This window comes from Bos javanicus, chromosome 23 (assembly GCF_032452875.1).
Source record: "Bos javanicus breed banteng chromosome 23, ARS-OSU_banteng_1.0, whole genome shotgun sequence".
Lineage (NCBI taxonomy): Eukaryota > Metazoa > Chordata > Mammalia > Artiodactyla > Bovidae > Bos > Bos javanicus.
The window spans coordinates 6,177,062-6,194,853 of NC_083890.1; the positions used below are offsets into that span (position 1 = coordinate 6,177,062).

Here is a 17,792-nt window from a genome sequence, read left to right on the forward strand (position 1 = left end):
ACTTTCGGGACAAGGGATCAGAATCAAGTATTCCCGTAACCATTCTCTGGTTCATAAAAGACTTTCACAAACAATACTGAAGGAGTCAGAAACCTGCCTCTGGGGTCACTTCTGGGACTTCTTGCCTTTCACTTTGGGCAGGTCACTTCTTTTGTTTGGGCCTCTTTTATAAAAGCAAAGGCTTGAAAATGGGGACCTCTACCTTCCCTTCCAGCCCCATGAATCTGTAGATTCCAACCAAAGGATAAGAGCTTTAAATTCTAGTGATATTCAACATGTTGCTCTTATTACAGACATTCCTGAATCTCAGTGAAGGTTTAATCCAAATTCTCTTGAAATACTTAAAAAAGGTCAGAAGATTTAAAAATGACTCAGTTCAACAAATTGTTTTCCACTCTTTATATGAAAACGTTCACTGGGCTTTACCTCTGACTCACACTGATATTTTTCCTGCTTATTTTATTCTGTGTCCAAGTTTGCTCTGCAGCAGGCATCATCCCTACCATTCGGAACTCCTTCGCCTCTTAGCTTCTGACATCTTGCTTAAATTTTATTTAGCTATATAACTATATTTTTATATGTGTGCATATTTTTAATTGTCTTCTTTATCCCATTTTATAATTTTTAGCTTCTTTGAAAGACAACTTTTCTCATTGTAACTACTGCTATATTGAATATGCAGGATACAAAACTGACATCCGTTAGGCAGAGGGACAGATGGACTTGGCCCTGTGCTGAGGCCGTCTATGGGACTGTGATCAATGGACCCCAAAAATACACAGCCCAGATCAGCCTAGCAAATCACTTTCAGTACAGCAAATATCTTTCCTAAGACATCTTCAGAAATGCTGGTCTAGCTTAAACTTAAAGTAAAATTATTATATATCCCTTAGGAGGGGTGTAATACATTAGCCACATAAACATAAAATGGCAAATGATGTTTCTGATTAAATCTGTCCCATCCATTTGAAACAAGGCTCAAAGAGATTCCCATGCCAGAGAATGTTTACCCTGGGGGGATAAGCATTACCATAGAAGTAACAGATGGAGACACTCCAGGGTGAGCTCAACCAAATGCATCTTTTCTAGAACAAACTAGCTTATTCTATGAAGTGATGGTATTTAGAGAAAGTATCAGCACTGCTCTGTCCCAAGAAGTGCCACCCTTCAGAGCCTATGAAGTTATTTCATGATGCATTCAGTACTTAGTCTGTTTTTGAGGACTCTTGGAATTATTTCTAAGCGTAGAGCACAGTTTTATGAAACTGATCTTTGAGAATAGACAATGTTGTGTGAGGTCTAATTGTTGTAATACAATCAACACATTTTGAGGATACTTTTGGAGACCAAATCTTGGGATTAACCTGAGTACTGATGTACTGGCCTTGTGAAACTGTATGAAGTTGCTGTAATAGAGGTGTGTTATCCCTCACACTGCTTTTAGTGAACTTTTTTTTAAGTCTTTACTGAATTTTTTACAATATTGCTTCTGTTTTACTTTTTGGTATTTTGGCCACAAGACAAAATGTTGGGTCTTAGCTTTCCCACTAAGGATCAAATCCACACCCTCTTCGCTGGAAGGCAAAATCTTAACCACTGGGCCACCAGGGAAGTCCCTCCTTACACTTTTGAAGTAATTTGGAAACTACTCTTGTTAGATCAGTTGTTTCACTGTAGAGTCAGAATCTATAAAACTGATTTTATCTAAAATGAAATAAAGCCCATTTAATCCATTATCACTTAGTTCTGAAGTCTCTACATCAAATATATTAATTTCATAATTAAATATATTTCTGCAGATCTAATCAAGAGAAAAGAATATAAGAATTATTTTATACATACAATATATATGTATAGCATACATATTAGGATTGCAGATAGTACTATGGGTAAAGAGGAATCTTATACTGTTCTTATGATCTGGCCTTAACTCTCAAAGAACAAACAAATTTTGGCAACTTTTCTCTGTTGCTCTTTTGATCTACTCTCTATTTAAAACTAGTCTGTGATGATAAAGACCAATTTCAGAGTAAAAATGGGTTTTTATTTCATCTTCAGGCTGCTTTCTCTGGTCAAAGTAAGATTTTATTTTATTGACCAAGTGATAATATTTAAATGTTCTAAATTAAAAACCCTTTTAATTACTATCCCAGTGTCTAGAGTAAAAGGAAGAATTTGTAAGGAAGTAATTAAAATGACTTTATTACTTGCAGTGGAAAAAGCCCAGGATGCAGCACAATTTTTTTGATCCAAAGGGCCATGGGTCCATCCAGGCCATTTGTAAGATGCAATAAAGAATTCTGGAAGATCAGTAGTTTTAGTTAAAGAAGCCTAAAGAAGAAAAAGAAGCAAATATGTCAGAGTTTTTCCAATTTATCCCAATAACCATTATAAGAAATCCCCATGCCCTGTTATAATGTTTATTTTGTACATTCAACTGTTCTGAATGACATTTCTTAAATGTATGATTTATGTAACATATCTCTTTCACTCTATGTTTAAAAATAGCAATTCAATGTGAGGAATCATAACATAGTACAAAATTGAAAGAATACATAGAATGTGTTTTCTCAGTTACTATATAATGCAATAATTTTGGCCACTGCTTTTTGTTATCCTTACATGCTGCTATTTAGGTGATGGGATAAAAGTGTCAAATTCTCAAGTAGATTGTGGTAGAGTGTCTGCATGAAAACTCGAAGAGCAGTGCCATAGAAATCCTAGAAATCTGGGTGGTTTTAGATTCTTATGTCATCAGATTGGCCACACTGCAGAATCTTGGAGTTGGAGCAGAATAAATTTGCTTCTCTGAGTAGATAGTTTCAGAGACATAGACACGGTCTCAAAGTCTTTCTACCTGGGACAGAAATACACCTACCTTATACATTACTCATACCTTCATTATTGGTTAATCAGTGTGCTTTTAGGAATTTATAATACTAAGCTGCCCCATGTTCCAGAAAAATAGCTAGATTATCATTGTTATTGCAATTTATCACTTTAGAATTCTAATTTAATAATGGAGCTGGGCTATTTCCCTCCTGCTCTGTGGAAGTAATAAAGGTATAACACATTTTTGCAGGGTTGAGCTATTCAGAATTTGACATCCACTTTCCAAAGTTGGGAGAAGGCAATGGCACCCCACTGCAGTACCCTTGCCTGGAAAATCCCATGGATGGAGGAGCCTGGTGGGCTGCAGTCCATGGGGTCGCAAAGAGTCGGACACAACTAAGCGACTTCACTTGCACTTTTCACTTTCATGCATTGGAGAAGGAAATAGCAACCCACTCCAGTGTTGTTGCCTGGAGAATCCCAGGGACGGGGGAGCCTGGTGGGCTGCCATCTATGGGGTCGCACAGAGTCGGACACGACTGGAGCGACTTAGCAGCAGCAGCAGCAGCAGCTCCAAAGTTGGCCAGAGAACTTTGTACATGGGAGACATGCAGTGAATATCTGATAATAATGAAGAAATACACATCTATCTGATAGATTGCACAACTTTAAGAAAATCATTTCCTCCCCACAGGCACATTGTTATAATAATAGCATTTATTTATTTTTTTATGATTTACTGTTTAAAAATAAAAGTATATTAATGTATAATCCTTCTCCATAAGAAAAGGTGATAAACAGGCAAAATATCATATTTATTAAAACATATTTACAGTATCTATCACTAAGTCAGATCAATTCATGAAGCTCACCTGTCAGATCTTACAAGACTTTTTACCAATTATTTAATATTGCTTTTCTTTAAAATAAGCCCTTAGGACTTGAGACCCAAGAAGCGTGTATTGCCTTGAAATTTTATTTACTTTATGATGCCAGACAATCTGATATAATAAACACAGGGAAAATTTTACATCTCATTACTCCATGATTATTGCATTCTTCTATAAAGTAAGAATGTTTTCAAGAGCTATTAAAAGTAAACACCACAGAATAACAGCTTTTAGGAGTTGGTAATGAAGTCTGACTTCATTAAATGATTTTTTTTCCTTGGTCAAAGGATAACTTAATAAAGCAAAAAACTCAAGAGGATCAGCTGACAGAGACAGAAATTCCAAAATGACAGTGACCTAAAGACACAAAAATTTAATTTTAAAAAGTTTTACACTATTACAGATGGCATTTTACTTTCATTGTAATGTTGAAAAATTTCAGCCACATTCTGTTTTCAGATTAAGATTAGTCAAACTTGAACAGTCTCCCACCTTAATATTTCAATTTTGATTAGAGATTAAATATCCTGTGAAAAAATGTAAGAATTAAAAGCATGGGTGAATGCTGGAGAATATTTTACAAGAATTGTTGCATTTAATAGAATCAAAATCTCTAAAAGTAATGGAAACCCAGTCACAGAGCAGATTGAGAACTAACTAATCAAATTCTGGACCTTCTGGACAGTGTTACTAAGAGCCCATGTTTGCACAGTATCCGCTCGGTGAATCACCCCTTCATCTCCTAGTTGCACTTATTCCCACTTAAATGTGGATAATGAGTGAGCCAAGAATCAGAAGAAGTCAACAGAAAATATTATTCTCTTCTGACTAAGTTCAGTGACCGTGCATACCAAGAAATTTCTTCTAAGCTACTTAATATTGGAGACAAAAGGGCTAACTTCCAGGTGATAATGGCAAAGTGAATTTTTCATCTTCAATAATATTTGCCTCCATGCTTGAAATCTGAAAGAGTTTTGCTTTGTTACTTGGCCAGTTTTGGTTTTTTATATGGAACTAGTTTCTTGTAAATATCATTAATCAGTGACCACACCACAGAAGGTGGTGCTAGTCCCTCAGGGCTCCTGCTCTGAGTAGGCTTTCCTTCCATTTATAAGTTTGAGTGATAGCAATTTTAGTTCAGTACCTGCAGGCTCAGAAAAATGACTATATTTCCTGGTCTCCCTTGGCTCCCAGGTGTGGCCACATTACTAAGTTCTGTCCCATGGAATTTTACCCCTTTTTATTTATACTTTTCAGAGAAGACAGTGGCACCCCACTCTAGTACTCTTGCCTGGAAAATCCCATGGGCGGAGGAGCCTGGTGGGCTGCAGTCCATGGGGTCGCTAGGAGTCAGACACGACTGAGCGACTTCACTTTCACTTTTCACTTTCATGCATTGGAGAAGGAAATGGCAACCCACTCCAGTGTTCTTGCCTGGAGAATCCCAGGGATGGGGGAGCCTGGTGGGCTTCTGTCTATGGGGTCGCACAGAGTCGAACACGACTGAAGCGACTTAGCAGCAGCAGCAGCATTTATCCTTTTATCTTTTTTTTTTGCTTGAACCCAGGACATTGTCAAATGTAAGAAGCATCCCAGCTTCAGAGGTGTGATAATAAAGAAAACGTACCTCTGGAAATTGATGAACTGCTCTCTCTTAAGATGACTTTCTCAGAACACTAGTTCTGAGAAATTGTAATAGATAATTACAAGAGGAGCAGCTGATTAATCAAACAGTTCTAAGAAACACTGGCTTTAAAAATTAGTCTTTTTTGTCCTCACTGCAATATTTTTTATAAACTACCTAAGTGCTGAGAGGCTGTAAGAAACAAAAATAATATTTGTGATTCTCAATATGCATGACCCAATGCAACATATTCTACTCTATTTCATTTGATTTCACATCATTTTTGCTGTGAAGTAGATCAGAGGACTAGTTTCATGGAACTCACTTGAGGAAGAATCATCATATAGACAGACAGTTTCTAATTTGGGGAGTCCATGTAACCCAGAAGGACCCTACAAGATCATCTGGAAACAGACCCCCACCCATGTCCTCCACCTGCCTTTTGTCTTTAGATGTGAAGTGAAAGTCACTCAGTTGTGTGCGACTTGTGACCCCATAGACTGTAGCCCGCCAGGGTTCTCTGTCCATGGGATTCTCCAGGCAAGAATACTGGAATGAGTTGCCATTTCCTTCTCCATGTCTTCAGAAAACTTTAGTTAAAGAATGAGTTTAATTAAAGGAATGAGAAAATGCGAAAAGAAAAGAAAACAGTAAAGTAAGACAAAATAATAATACTTTAGCCATTAAACAAAGTCCAAGGCCTCCTTTAGTTATTCCTCAAGGACTCTAGATAAATATTCAAGTCATGTCTTTTGAGCTGTTTTGCAGACGCTGAAACCCCCACCAGGTGGGAGAAGTTAACTATATGCTGCCTTCAAGGACTTAGACTCCAGACCGCTTCCAACCAGAAGGTTAATGATGTGGACTCCCACTTGCCTCACCACCAACCAGTCAGAAGAACATCCACAAGCTCATGATGCCCTCTTTGACCCATTGCTATAAAACTCACTACCCTCTCCAGGTCAGAAACACAGTCTTGAGGGCACTAGCCCGCTGTGGCTCTCTTGCCTGGCAAAGCAATAAAGTTATTCTTTTCTGTCTCACACAAAACTCTCTCTCTGAGTTTCTATTCAGCACCAGTGAACAGAGGCCATATTTCGGCAACAGCCAAAGAGCAGGTATTTATTATATCAGCACACCTCAGGAATCACCTCAGGAATCTACTTTTTAACAGCCACCAATTTTTGTTCCCAGAAAAGGGGAAAAGTAAATTTTCACATTTCTCTCTCAAAGATATGTCCTGTGGTGATCAATTCAGCCCCACGATGTTGATTCAATTACATCACAGTGCTACACGTCAGGCTTCGACTAGTAAAGAAAATAAACCGAAAACCCAGAAACAGACTGATAACACATTCGTTCTGCCACAAGTTCAGCCGAATGAGGAGTGAGGACAGTGTGCATTTCCTCAAGTTTGCTGAAGGGTTTGTGATTCTGTTTTGAGGAGAGAGAGAAAGACAAGAGAGAGCCTGGAGGAAACATAAGGAAATGCTTGATGCTCTTCGAATTTCAAAATGCTTGTTGCAGAGACATCCAATTCTGCCCCTGGTTCTTCACCCACAGAGTGGAGGAGATGCTGGGATGAACTGAGGGAAGTGCGCACTTAGAGTCCACCATGACACCTGCCTGTCATGGCGCCACATCACTGACACCTACTGTATGCTATGACAAACCTAGATAGCCTATTAAAAAGCAGAGACATCACTCTGCTGACAAAGGGCTGTATAGTCAAAGCTGTGGTTCCAGTAAGGATGGGAAAGTTGGACTATAAAGAAGGCTGAGTGCCGAAGAATTGATGTTTTCAAACTGTGGTGCTAGAAAAGACTCTTGAGAGTCCCTTGGACAACAAGGAGATCAACCAGTCAATCCTAAAGGAAATCAACCCTGAATATTCATTAGAAGGACTGATGCTGAAGCTGAAGCTCCAATACTTTGGCTCCCTGTTGTGAAGAGCTGACTCACTAGAAAAGACCCTGATGCTGGGAAAAATTGAGGGCAGGAGGAGAAGGGGGCAACAGAGGATGAGATGTTTGGATGGCGTCACCTAATCAATGAATGTGAATTTGAGCAAGCTCTGGGAGAGTGTGAAGGACAGTGAAGTCTGGTGTGTTTGCAGTTCATGGGGTCACAAAGAACTGGACACAATTGGGTGACTAAACAACAACATGATGAGAGGTAAAAAAGACCTTGGGAATAGTCACCCTGATATTTCCCAAAGGTACCTCATCGCTCAGTATTTACCCACACTAAAATACATTTCAGAAAATAATAAGCAACTTCCTCCTAGAGAAACAGATTTACTCAATCAAATACTATGTTTTATCTAGATAATGATGATCCAGGTAATGAAGTAATTTTTTCTTTCTCACCTCAATGATCAGTGGTTTTAAAAGTTATATAACATATAAAATGTTATTTTACTTTAACTTCCAACAAACAAAAGAAAAAGACGCCGTTTTTTATTTGTTGGTGATGCCAACTTAGACACACTAATATCATGCGTATTGAATGTCTGAGAAAAGATGTACTAGTAAACAATGAGGTTATCCCCCAAATTTAGAACATGTTTATATACATCAACCTGATACCATATAATGTAGTAAAGTTACAGGCTTTAAATGTTTATTACTGTTTATTTATTTGGCTGTATCGGGTCTGAGTTGTGGCATATGAACTCCTTAGCTACAGGTTTTAAATGTTATACCAGCTTTAGTAGTGTTTTAATAATTTCCAAATAGCTCCAACTAAGAGGTGAGTCTTATTTGCGATAAATTAGTTAACCTCATTGTTCTTCCAGGGAATGAATAACAAAGCTATTAAAATTATATTTTTAACTAAGCCAAGTAGAGAAATGAACTCTGACTTTCCCCATCTCTGTTTGAAAACAGTATCTTTTATTCAAAATATTTGCAATATTTATAATAGGACATAACTCAGGGAAGCCTCTTAAAGTTATCTCTCAAATTCAATGCACTTGAACTTGATGACTGAAAAACAATCAGGTACAGAGCTGTTCATTTGATTAGATTAGACTTGACACGATTTGATTTGATTTGATTTAGGAGCAGAGTAGAATTTTCAGGTTCACCAGAAATACATAAAGTCCATCAGGGCCAATAAATCCAGAACAACACTCTATTTATGAAATAAAATGCTCTAAATAATGAAGCCTTTCATTATTTAGCTCTTACAGAATTTGCCTGTTTCAGAAATCTGCTATTCTCCCAAGGTCAATGAAAGGAAGAAAGAGCAAATTTATATATTATATAATAACATTTCTGTTATGCCTAACTATTATATGAGCATAATAGATTATGCTCAATCTATTATAACTGTGTGGTAAGTACTTCTTATTCATCATTTCACGGACTTCTCACAGGCCTATGAGCTGGGTACTTCTGCTATAACCATTTAAGCCAGACTAAATAAGACCCAAGCACACAGCATGCAGAGCTCATGTCCATCAGGGCATATGAAACACAGCCATGTGACTAAACGCACTGCCTACATGTACCTATCAACAGACCTCAATTGTGCTGCTTCTGTTGGCTTCAAAGGACCTCAGTTTTCAGTTCAGTCGCTCAGTCCTGTCTGACTCTTTGCAACCCCATGGACAGAAGCATGCCAGGCTTCCCTGTCCATCACTAACTCCCAAAGTTGCATGCCAACTTTGCCTACAATCATAATAATTATTTTCTTTCTGAGACACTTAGAAACCTTTGTTTTATCCCTGAATGTATTTCTGCTCCCTCCAGTACTTTTCTTTCAATACTTTAGCATCTCCTAAGTGTGTTCTGTGGGCTTCCCTGGTGCCTTTACACTTTACCAGATGGTAAAGCATCTGCCTGCAATGTGGGAGACCCGGGTTAGATTTCTGGGTCAGGAAGATCCCCTGGAGAACGAAATGGCAAGCCACTCCAGTACTCTTGCCTGGAAAATCCGTGGACGGAGGAGCCTGATAGGCTACAGTCCATGGGGTCGCAAAGAGTTGGACACGACTGACCGACTTCACTTCATTAAGTGTGTTCTGTGGAATATAAATCCTGTGGAATATTAACCATCATTATAAGCAAAGGAGAAAAGGTTCTATGATGTCATGAGTTCAGGAAACATGGGGTAAAAAAAAAGTCAATGAAGGAAGAGTTCAGGATATTAATGAATAGTGTGACTCTTTGGAAGAAAGATACACCATTTCACAAATATATTTGACCACATATAGGACACTTTTATTCCAAACCTTGCAGGATTGATGACTAATGGCACATATGTCGAGAAATATTGAAATAAGTTTCTGTGTTTTCTAACCTGTTTTAACTGTGTTTTTAACAGTTTCTAACTTGTTTTTCTACCATAAAGAGAAAAAAGTCTTAAGTGGTAGAGTTTAAATTTTCAGGGACCTATGGTCTTCTAAAGACCAGCTCCCCATCAGTCTCACTGTGAATTTATCAAGACAGCACACGAAGTTCCAATGGGCTGACAGAGAATTGTTGGTTAATCTAATTTAGAGGAAAACAATTTGGAACAGGGTTGTCCAATCAAGGCATTATTTTGAACAATCTCAAGAAAGCACCTTTAAAGAAAAAGTTAGGCAAAGGTTGACCAGCCGATGTCATTTGACTTGACACTAGACGTAATTCTAAAGTGGGTGGAAATGAGTCTTCCTACAAAACAAGGATCCGCATGGTCTAGTCAGGACCCTCTTGCCCTCTTTCTTTCCCCTCTCTCACTTCCTCTCAGTCAGTCTGCTTGTACCAGGGAAAACAATCAGTTTTTGTTTCCTTTTGTCTGCTCACCCTTAGGACTGTCATCCAGGAAGAGCTACCAAAATCTTTAAGCTAGACTCTTTCTAACCTCCCATGATCAGTATATTCTATTCCTCATTGTTACACATCACAGCCTACAAAAATTCATTTGGGTTGAATTAATTCATATTTTGGGGGGCTCCAAAATCACTGCAGATGGTGATTGCAGCCATGAAATTAAAAAACGCTTACTCCTTGGAAGGAAAGTTGCGACCAACCTAGATAGCATACTAAAAAGCAGAGACATTAGTTTACCAACAAAGGTCTGTCTAGTCAAGGCTATGGTTTTTCCAGTGGTCATGTATGGATGTGAGAGTTGGACTATGAAGAAAGCTGAGTGCCTAAGAATTGATGCTTTTGAGCTGTGGTGTTGGAGAAGACTCTTGAGAGTCCCTTGGACTGCAAGGAGATCCAACCAGTCCTAAAGCAGATCAGTCCTGGGTGTTCATTGGAAGGACTGATGCTGAAGCTGAAACTCCAGTACTTCAGCCACCTCATGCGAAGAGTTGACTCATTGGAAAAGACTCTGATGCTGGGAGGGATTGGGGGCAGGAGGAGAAGGGGACAACAGAGAATGAAATAACTGGATAGCATTACCGACTCGATGAACATGTATTTGGGTGAACTCCGGGAGTTGGCAATAGACAGGGAGGCCTGGCGTGCTGCGATTCATGGGGTCACAAAGAGTCAGACACGACTGAGCGACTGAACTCAACTAAACTGAACTGAATTCATATAGATTAACCAGTTTTGTTTTGTTTTTTTTTCGTATTTATATGATCATGGAACTCTTTGTAGAAGACCTGTTGATAAGCCACTAACTTAGCTAGGAAGACATATTATGGGAACAATGGCTTCAAACAAGCCATGAAGCCAGGAAGCCAGCTAGAGAAGATAAGAGCTTTTCCACGAACCAGGAATGACTCACAGATCACCTTTCCCACTCAAGATAAAGAATATGATAAATCTCAGTTCTCATTCAGGTAATGTGCTCAAGGAAAAGGACCTGTCTTGGGCTGGTGATGCAGGGTTCTCAGAAAAACTATCCCAACTGTTGGTAACTGCCTATCCAGTTAGTACAGTTAGTATGTAACACCATCCTATGTTGAAAATTGTATTTAAAAAATGTGTTAGGGGGGCAGTTATCCAGAAGCAAACACACAGAAAATAATTCATTTCTACTATATTCAGAGTCCATTTGATAACTGGGGGTATTTTGTGTTATATGTAGTCACCAGGCTAAGAATTAACCTATTTTTAAAGCTCTTCCTATAGCAACCAGTTTAACTCAGTTCATTTGATCCCATGTTATTCACTGAAGTACTTGTTATGTTTCTGATGTTCTACTATTTGACCAGATACCAAGGCAATTTCAACACTCAGAAATTTTTTGAAGAGACTTCAGCCTTCAAGCTACTTTACCTTAGAAATGGGAAGCTATTTCCTTGCTGTGTATCATAAGTGGGCAACAGAACTCTTACAGATCAGCCAAATTTTCCTTATTGCCTTCCTGGAACTACTTGGCAACTTTATTACATTAATTCATAGTGCTAGGTAATTTAAATTCTCCCGAAGCACTAATCGTTTTTCATTTAAATATCGCTTTAGTGACTTTTATGCAAACAAATCCCCAGGAGCCAATAAGTGATTTAGAATTAGATTTCCTTTTTCTATGCTATAAACTGTGGCAACCTGGGAAAGAAATGTACTTCATTTCTCCTAGAATATAAAATACTCCAAGTTGCAAGAAAATAGAGCTTCATAAGATATGTTAGAAAGAATTCAGAGAAAATGTATATTACACCTAAATGAATACTTGGCTTAGTGGGCCCTCACTAGAAGCAAGGGAAAAATATTCCTTATAAAGGGGATGAATTTCTTATTTTCCCAAACAATTCTGTCTCTTTTTATCCAGATAAGGACAAAAATGAAAAAGAAAAAAAAAAAAACAAGAAAAAGTATCTCTTTACCAACTGATCATATAATTAAGTCACTCAAAGTTATGATAACCTCTAAAGATGTTATAATTTACTGATTGTAGAAAAAAATCCAAAAATATATCTATTGTAGCTGTTCAGTCAGTCAGTTGTGTCCGACTCTTTGTGATTCCATGAACTGCAGCATGCCAGGCATCCCTGTCCATCACCATCTCCTGGAGCTTGCTCTAACTCATATTCATTGAATCAGTGATGCCACCCAACCGTCTCATCCTGTCATCCCCTTCTCCTCCTGCCTTCAATCTTTCCTAGCATCAGGATCTTTTCTAATGAGTTGGCTCTTCTCATCAGTGACCAAAGTATTGGAGTTTCAACATCAGTCCTTCCAAAGAATATTCAGGATTGATTTCCTTTAGGCTTGACTGGCTTGATCTCCTTAAAGTCTAAGGGACTCTCAAGAGTCTTCTCCAATGCCACAGTTAAAAAAAAATCAATTCTTTGGTTTTCAGCTTTCTTTATGGTCCAACTCTCACATGCATACATGACTATTGGAAAAACCATAGCTTTAACTAAAGGGATCCTTGTAGATAAAATAATATCTCAGCTTTTCAGCACACTGTCTAGGTTTGCCATAGCTTTTCTTCCAAGGAGCAAGCGTCTTTTAAATTTCATGCCTGTAGTCAACATCTGCAGTGATTTTGGAGCCTAAGAAAATAAAGTCTATCACTGTTTCCATTTTTTCCCCATCTATTTGCCATGAAGTGATGGGACCAGATGCCATGATATTAGTTTTCTGAATGTTAAGTTTTAAGACAGCTTTTTCACTCTTCTCTTTCACTTTCATCAAGAGGCTCTTTAGTTCCTCTTCATTTTCTGCCATAAGGATGGCATCATCTGCATATCTGAGGTTATTGATATTTCTCTGGAAAATCTTGATTCCAGTTTGTGCTTCATCCAGCCCAGCATTTGGCATCATGTACTCAGCATATAAGTTAAATAAGCAGGGTGACAATATACAGCCTTGATGTACTCCCTTCCCAATATTGAACCAGTCCCTTGTTCCATGTCTGGTACTAACTGTTGCTTCTTGACCTGCATACAGATTTCTCAGGAGGCAGGTAAGGTGATCTGGTATTCCCATCTCTTTAAGAATTTTTCACAGTTCGTTGTGATCCACACAGTCAAAGGCTTTAGTGCCATCAATGAACCAGAAGTAGGAGTAGTCAATGAATTACATTTGCTGCTTAGAAATATATCTAAGCTGATCATTTCAGAAAGATATCTGGTTCCAAGATTAAAAGCCATTTTGCTATTTTGAACCTGAATGGGTCAAAGTTAGCTGATTCTACAGGAACACTCAGTACCATTTGGGGGACAGATCTTTTAAAGTCCTGGCTCTGCCCATGATATGGAACAACTTAGATGTCTATCAACAGATAAATGGATAAAGAAGATATGGTACATGTATATACACAACGGAGTATTAACAGATATAAAAAGGAACAAAATTGGGTCATTCATAGTGATGTGGATGAAACTAGAGTCTGTCATACAGAGTGAGGTAAATCAGGAAGAGGAAGATATCGCATATTAATGTATACATTATGGAATCTAGAAAAATGCCACAGCCGAACCTTCTGCAGTGCAAGAACAGAGATAAATACATAGAGGATGCAATTGTGAACATAGTAGAGTGGGGAGTGGCTGAGATGAGCTTAGAGACTAGCATTAACATATATACACTGCTGCTGCTGCTAATTCTCTTCAGTCGTGTCTGACTCTGTGCAACCCCACAGACGGCAGCCCACCAGGCTCCCCCGTCCCTGGGATTCTCCAGGCAAGAACTCTGGAGTGGGTTGCCATTTCCTTCTCCAATGCATGAAAGTGAAAAGTGAAAGGGAAGTCGCTCAGTCATGTCCGACTCTAGCGACCCCATGAACTGCAGCCCACCAGGCTCCTCCATCCATGGGATTTTCCAGGCAAGAGTACTGGAGTGGGGTGTCATTGCCTTCTCCAATATATACACTAACATGTATAAAATAGTGGAACACTGCTTCTTGTACACACAGTGAACTCTGCCCAGTGCTGTGATGACCTAGAGGGGTGAGATGGGAAGGGGAGGGAGGCTCAAGAGGGAAAGAATAAATGGGTACATATAGCTGATTCATGTTGTCGTACAGCAGAAGGTAACACATTGTAAAGCAATTCTACTAGAATAAAAAAATTATAATAGTATAGTTCTGGCCCTGCCATCTAAATAATTCTAGGTGGCTTCTCTCTACTTCAGTGTGACTTAGCCTCTCTCTTTCTCAGTGTTCTTGTTTTTAAAACACAGATAATCACAGTACCCACTACATCAAGCCAAGAATGAGATGAGATAATGTATGCAAGAGCTAATAAGAGTGCTTGGCACACAACTCCTCAGTCCATGGCAGCTATTGTGGTCTTTTCGCATACTAGTTATAATTTAGCAGCGTCTGCTACCGGAATGTGAATTGGAATAATAACTCAGGGGATTACATCTTTCGAAAGCAAAGCACATTAAACATTTAATGAGAAACTTGTGGATTTACAACTCATCCAACAGCAAACAGCAGCACTGCTTGCTCTCAAATGCTGAGAGCTTCCAGACAGCCAGCAACTGACATCTTCATTGCAGAGTGAAGTGCCAGTTCTTTAGCAGCCTGGACATTTGTTCTTTGGGCTTTTTTTAAATTTAATTTTTATTTTATATTGGAGCATGATTGATTTTCAATGTTGTGTTTGTTTTAGGTATACAGCAAAGTGATTCAGTTTGTCTATATGCAAATATTCATCCTTTTTCAGATCCTTTTTCCATGAAGTTTATTACAGAATACTGAGTAGAGTTCCCTGAGATATAGGGGGTGTGTTATGTTAGTCCCTCAGTCATATCTGACTCTTTGAAACCTCATGGACTGCAGCCCTCCAGGCTCCTCTGTCCATGAAATGCTCCAGGCAAGAATACTGGAGTGGATTATCATTTCCTTCTTCAGGGTATCTTCCTGACCCAGGTACTGTACCTGAATCTCCTGCATTGCAGACAGATTCCTTACTATGTGAGCCACCAGGAAAGCCCCGAGATATACAGCTCTCTTTTTTGATTATCTATTTTATATACAAGGGCTTCCCAGGGAGCTCCGTGGTAAAGAATCAGCCTGATAGTGCTAGACGCAAGAGATATGGGTGGCAAAGAATCGGACCATACAGGCATACAATGTGTATATGCTAATTCCAAACTCCTAATTTATCCCTCCTTTCCAGCTTTCCCTTTTGGTAAGCATAAGTTTGTTTTTGAAGTAAGTCAGACAGAGAAAGAAAAATATCCTATAATATCACTTATATGTGGAATCTTAAAAAAGAAGTACAAATGCCCTGGGCATTTGTAACAGGCCTTGAATATAATCAGCATCTCAACTGAGAGGTCCGCACGTGGGGTAGTAAAGCTGCAGCTCTAAGTTAGAGGTCTGTGATAACTAGAGATGCAGAAGTCTTTTTATATAAGACGCCGACGATCAGAAGATAACACCTCTCAGTAACGAAAGGGAAAACTAAGTCAGCAGTACAGAGCACGAAGGTGTTAGGAAACGTGGCAATTTCATGAAGGAGTTTGCCAGGTTGTCAGGCAAAGTTTGAAGGTGTTCTTTAAATGAAAAATGTGAGGATTTTTGAAGATAAACTTTATTAATCATCAAAGCATACTCATCTGCAGTTACTGGCATTTATTTTTTTAATTTCGTAATGGAGAGTCCAAGGGAGCCAACAAAACTCTGTTTTGATGAATTCACAAAATAACTAAGTTTACTTAAAAAAAGATAAATGAGGACAAATAATGATTTGCTTAAGCACTGAGTCACTGGAAACTCAGTTATCAGAAACATGAATTTCTCTGAAATGATTAGCAGTGTAAATGGACACACAACCATTCTTGAAGAGACTATATCTCATTGATATTAGTGAACTTTCAAAGTCCACATGAAAATTTTGAGGGCAGTAACGACCATTTTGGAGAAAGGTGTTTGTTTTTTAATGACAAAATTATCTCAGAATGCTCAAAACTCACTCTTTCAGTTATTTTAAATGATTTTATTTGCGAAGCAGAAATAGAGACAGAGACATAGAAAACAAACGTATGGACACCAAGAGGGGAAAGGGGGTTGAACCGGAGGAATTGGGAGATGGAGACTGACGTATGCACTATTGATACTATGTGTGGACAGAGAACTGATGAGAACCTACTGTATAGCAGAGTGAACTCCACTCAATGCTCTGTGTGACCTAAACGGGAAGGAAATCCAAAAAGAGGGGATATATGTAAATGTGGGCTTCCCCCGTGTCTCAGTGGTAAAGAATTCACCTGCAACACAGGAGACACAGGAGACGTGGATTTGATCTCTGGGCCAGGAAGTTTCCCTGGAAGAGGAAATGGCAACACATTTCAATGTTCTCAACTCCAATCCTCTCGCCTGAAAAATCTCATGGACAGTGGAGCCTGGTGGGCTACAGTCCAAAGGGTCACAAAAAGTCAGACACCTCTGAATGCCTGAGCATATGTATAATTACAGCTGATTCACTTTGCTGTATAGTAGAAACTAACACCGGAGAAGGCAATGGCACCCACTCCAGTACTCTTGCCTGGAAAATCCCATGGACAGAGGAGCCTGGTGGGTTGTGGTCCACGGGGTCACTAGGAGTCGGACACGACTGAGCGACTTCACTTTCACTTTTCACTTTCATGCATTGGAGAAGGAAATGGCAACCCACTCCAGTGTTCTTGCCTGAGAGTCCCGGGAGCCTGGTGGGCTGCTGTCTCTGGGGTCGCACAGAGTCGGACACGACTGAAGTGACTTAGCAGTAGCAGTAGCAGTAGAAACTAACACAATATTGTAAGCCAACTATACTCCAATAAAAGTTAATTTTAAAAATTGCTTTAAATGCACCTATGAACACACTTATATAAACACACATATACATGAATCAGACTGAGCAAATACTTACGGTCACTTCATTCATGCTCAGAAGCAAGGGGCTGGGTGGTAAGGTGCCAAGGCGGTATTTGAAACCCTCCTCTAATGTCATTCCCCAGAACTGGCTATAGTTCTGGGCTGTCCATCTGCCTTACAAATGAAAGAAAAAAAATAGGTACAGGTTATATGATGTCACTTTCATCAATATAGGTTCATGTGACAAAATTGGAACCATTACTGAAACCTAGGTATTTGTTATATTAATGATGCATTATTGATCACTCTAATATGGAAGCATATCACTCTTCTTAAATTAGGTCTATGTCAATGATTTAAATACCTCATTTGAGGAAACTAAGGTTGTATCAACACAGACTAAATTTAAGAATATGGAATCGCTACTTACAGTGAAGTGATTTTAGTAAAAGGCCAATATAGGTAGTTTCTTTTAAAAATCATTAAATGCATTTTAGAAAGAAGCTTGAATGTTCAGGAATGTGTTTAAAGGTTAAATAAGGTAATGTTTTATTTATAATTTAGATGTGAAAAGAAGTTGACTGTATAAAAAGAAGTATCCATGAAAAATTAAAGACAAAATAGTTACAGTTAAAAAGATTACAGCAATGCTAATTAATTTTATTGAAATATTTAAATATTGCAGCCATGAAATTAAAAGACGCTTACTCCTTGGAAGGAAAGTTATGACCAACCTAGATAGCATA

At 38.7% G+C, this 17,792-nt stretch overlaps 1 protein-coding gene across 3 annotated transcripts in view; it reads right to left on the reverse strand.

The window, feature by feature from the left end:
* Positions 1-17,792, reverse strand: part of TINAG (tubulointerstitial nephritis antigen) — a 105,053-nt gene that overhangs the window by 65,135 nt on the left and 22,126 nt on the right. For all 3 annotated transcript variants that reach the window (XM_061397817.1, XM_061397816.1, XM_061397815.1), the window contains exons 4-5: positions 17,102-17,216; positions 2,208-2,331 (exon numbers count right to left, since the gene is read on the reverse strand). In XM_061397817.1, the coding sequence (XP_061253801.1) occupies positions 2,208-2,331; positions 17,102-17,216 (239 nt within the window). The remainder of the gene's footprint in view (positions 1-2,207; positions 2,332-17,101; positions 17,217-17,792) is intronic.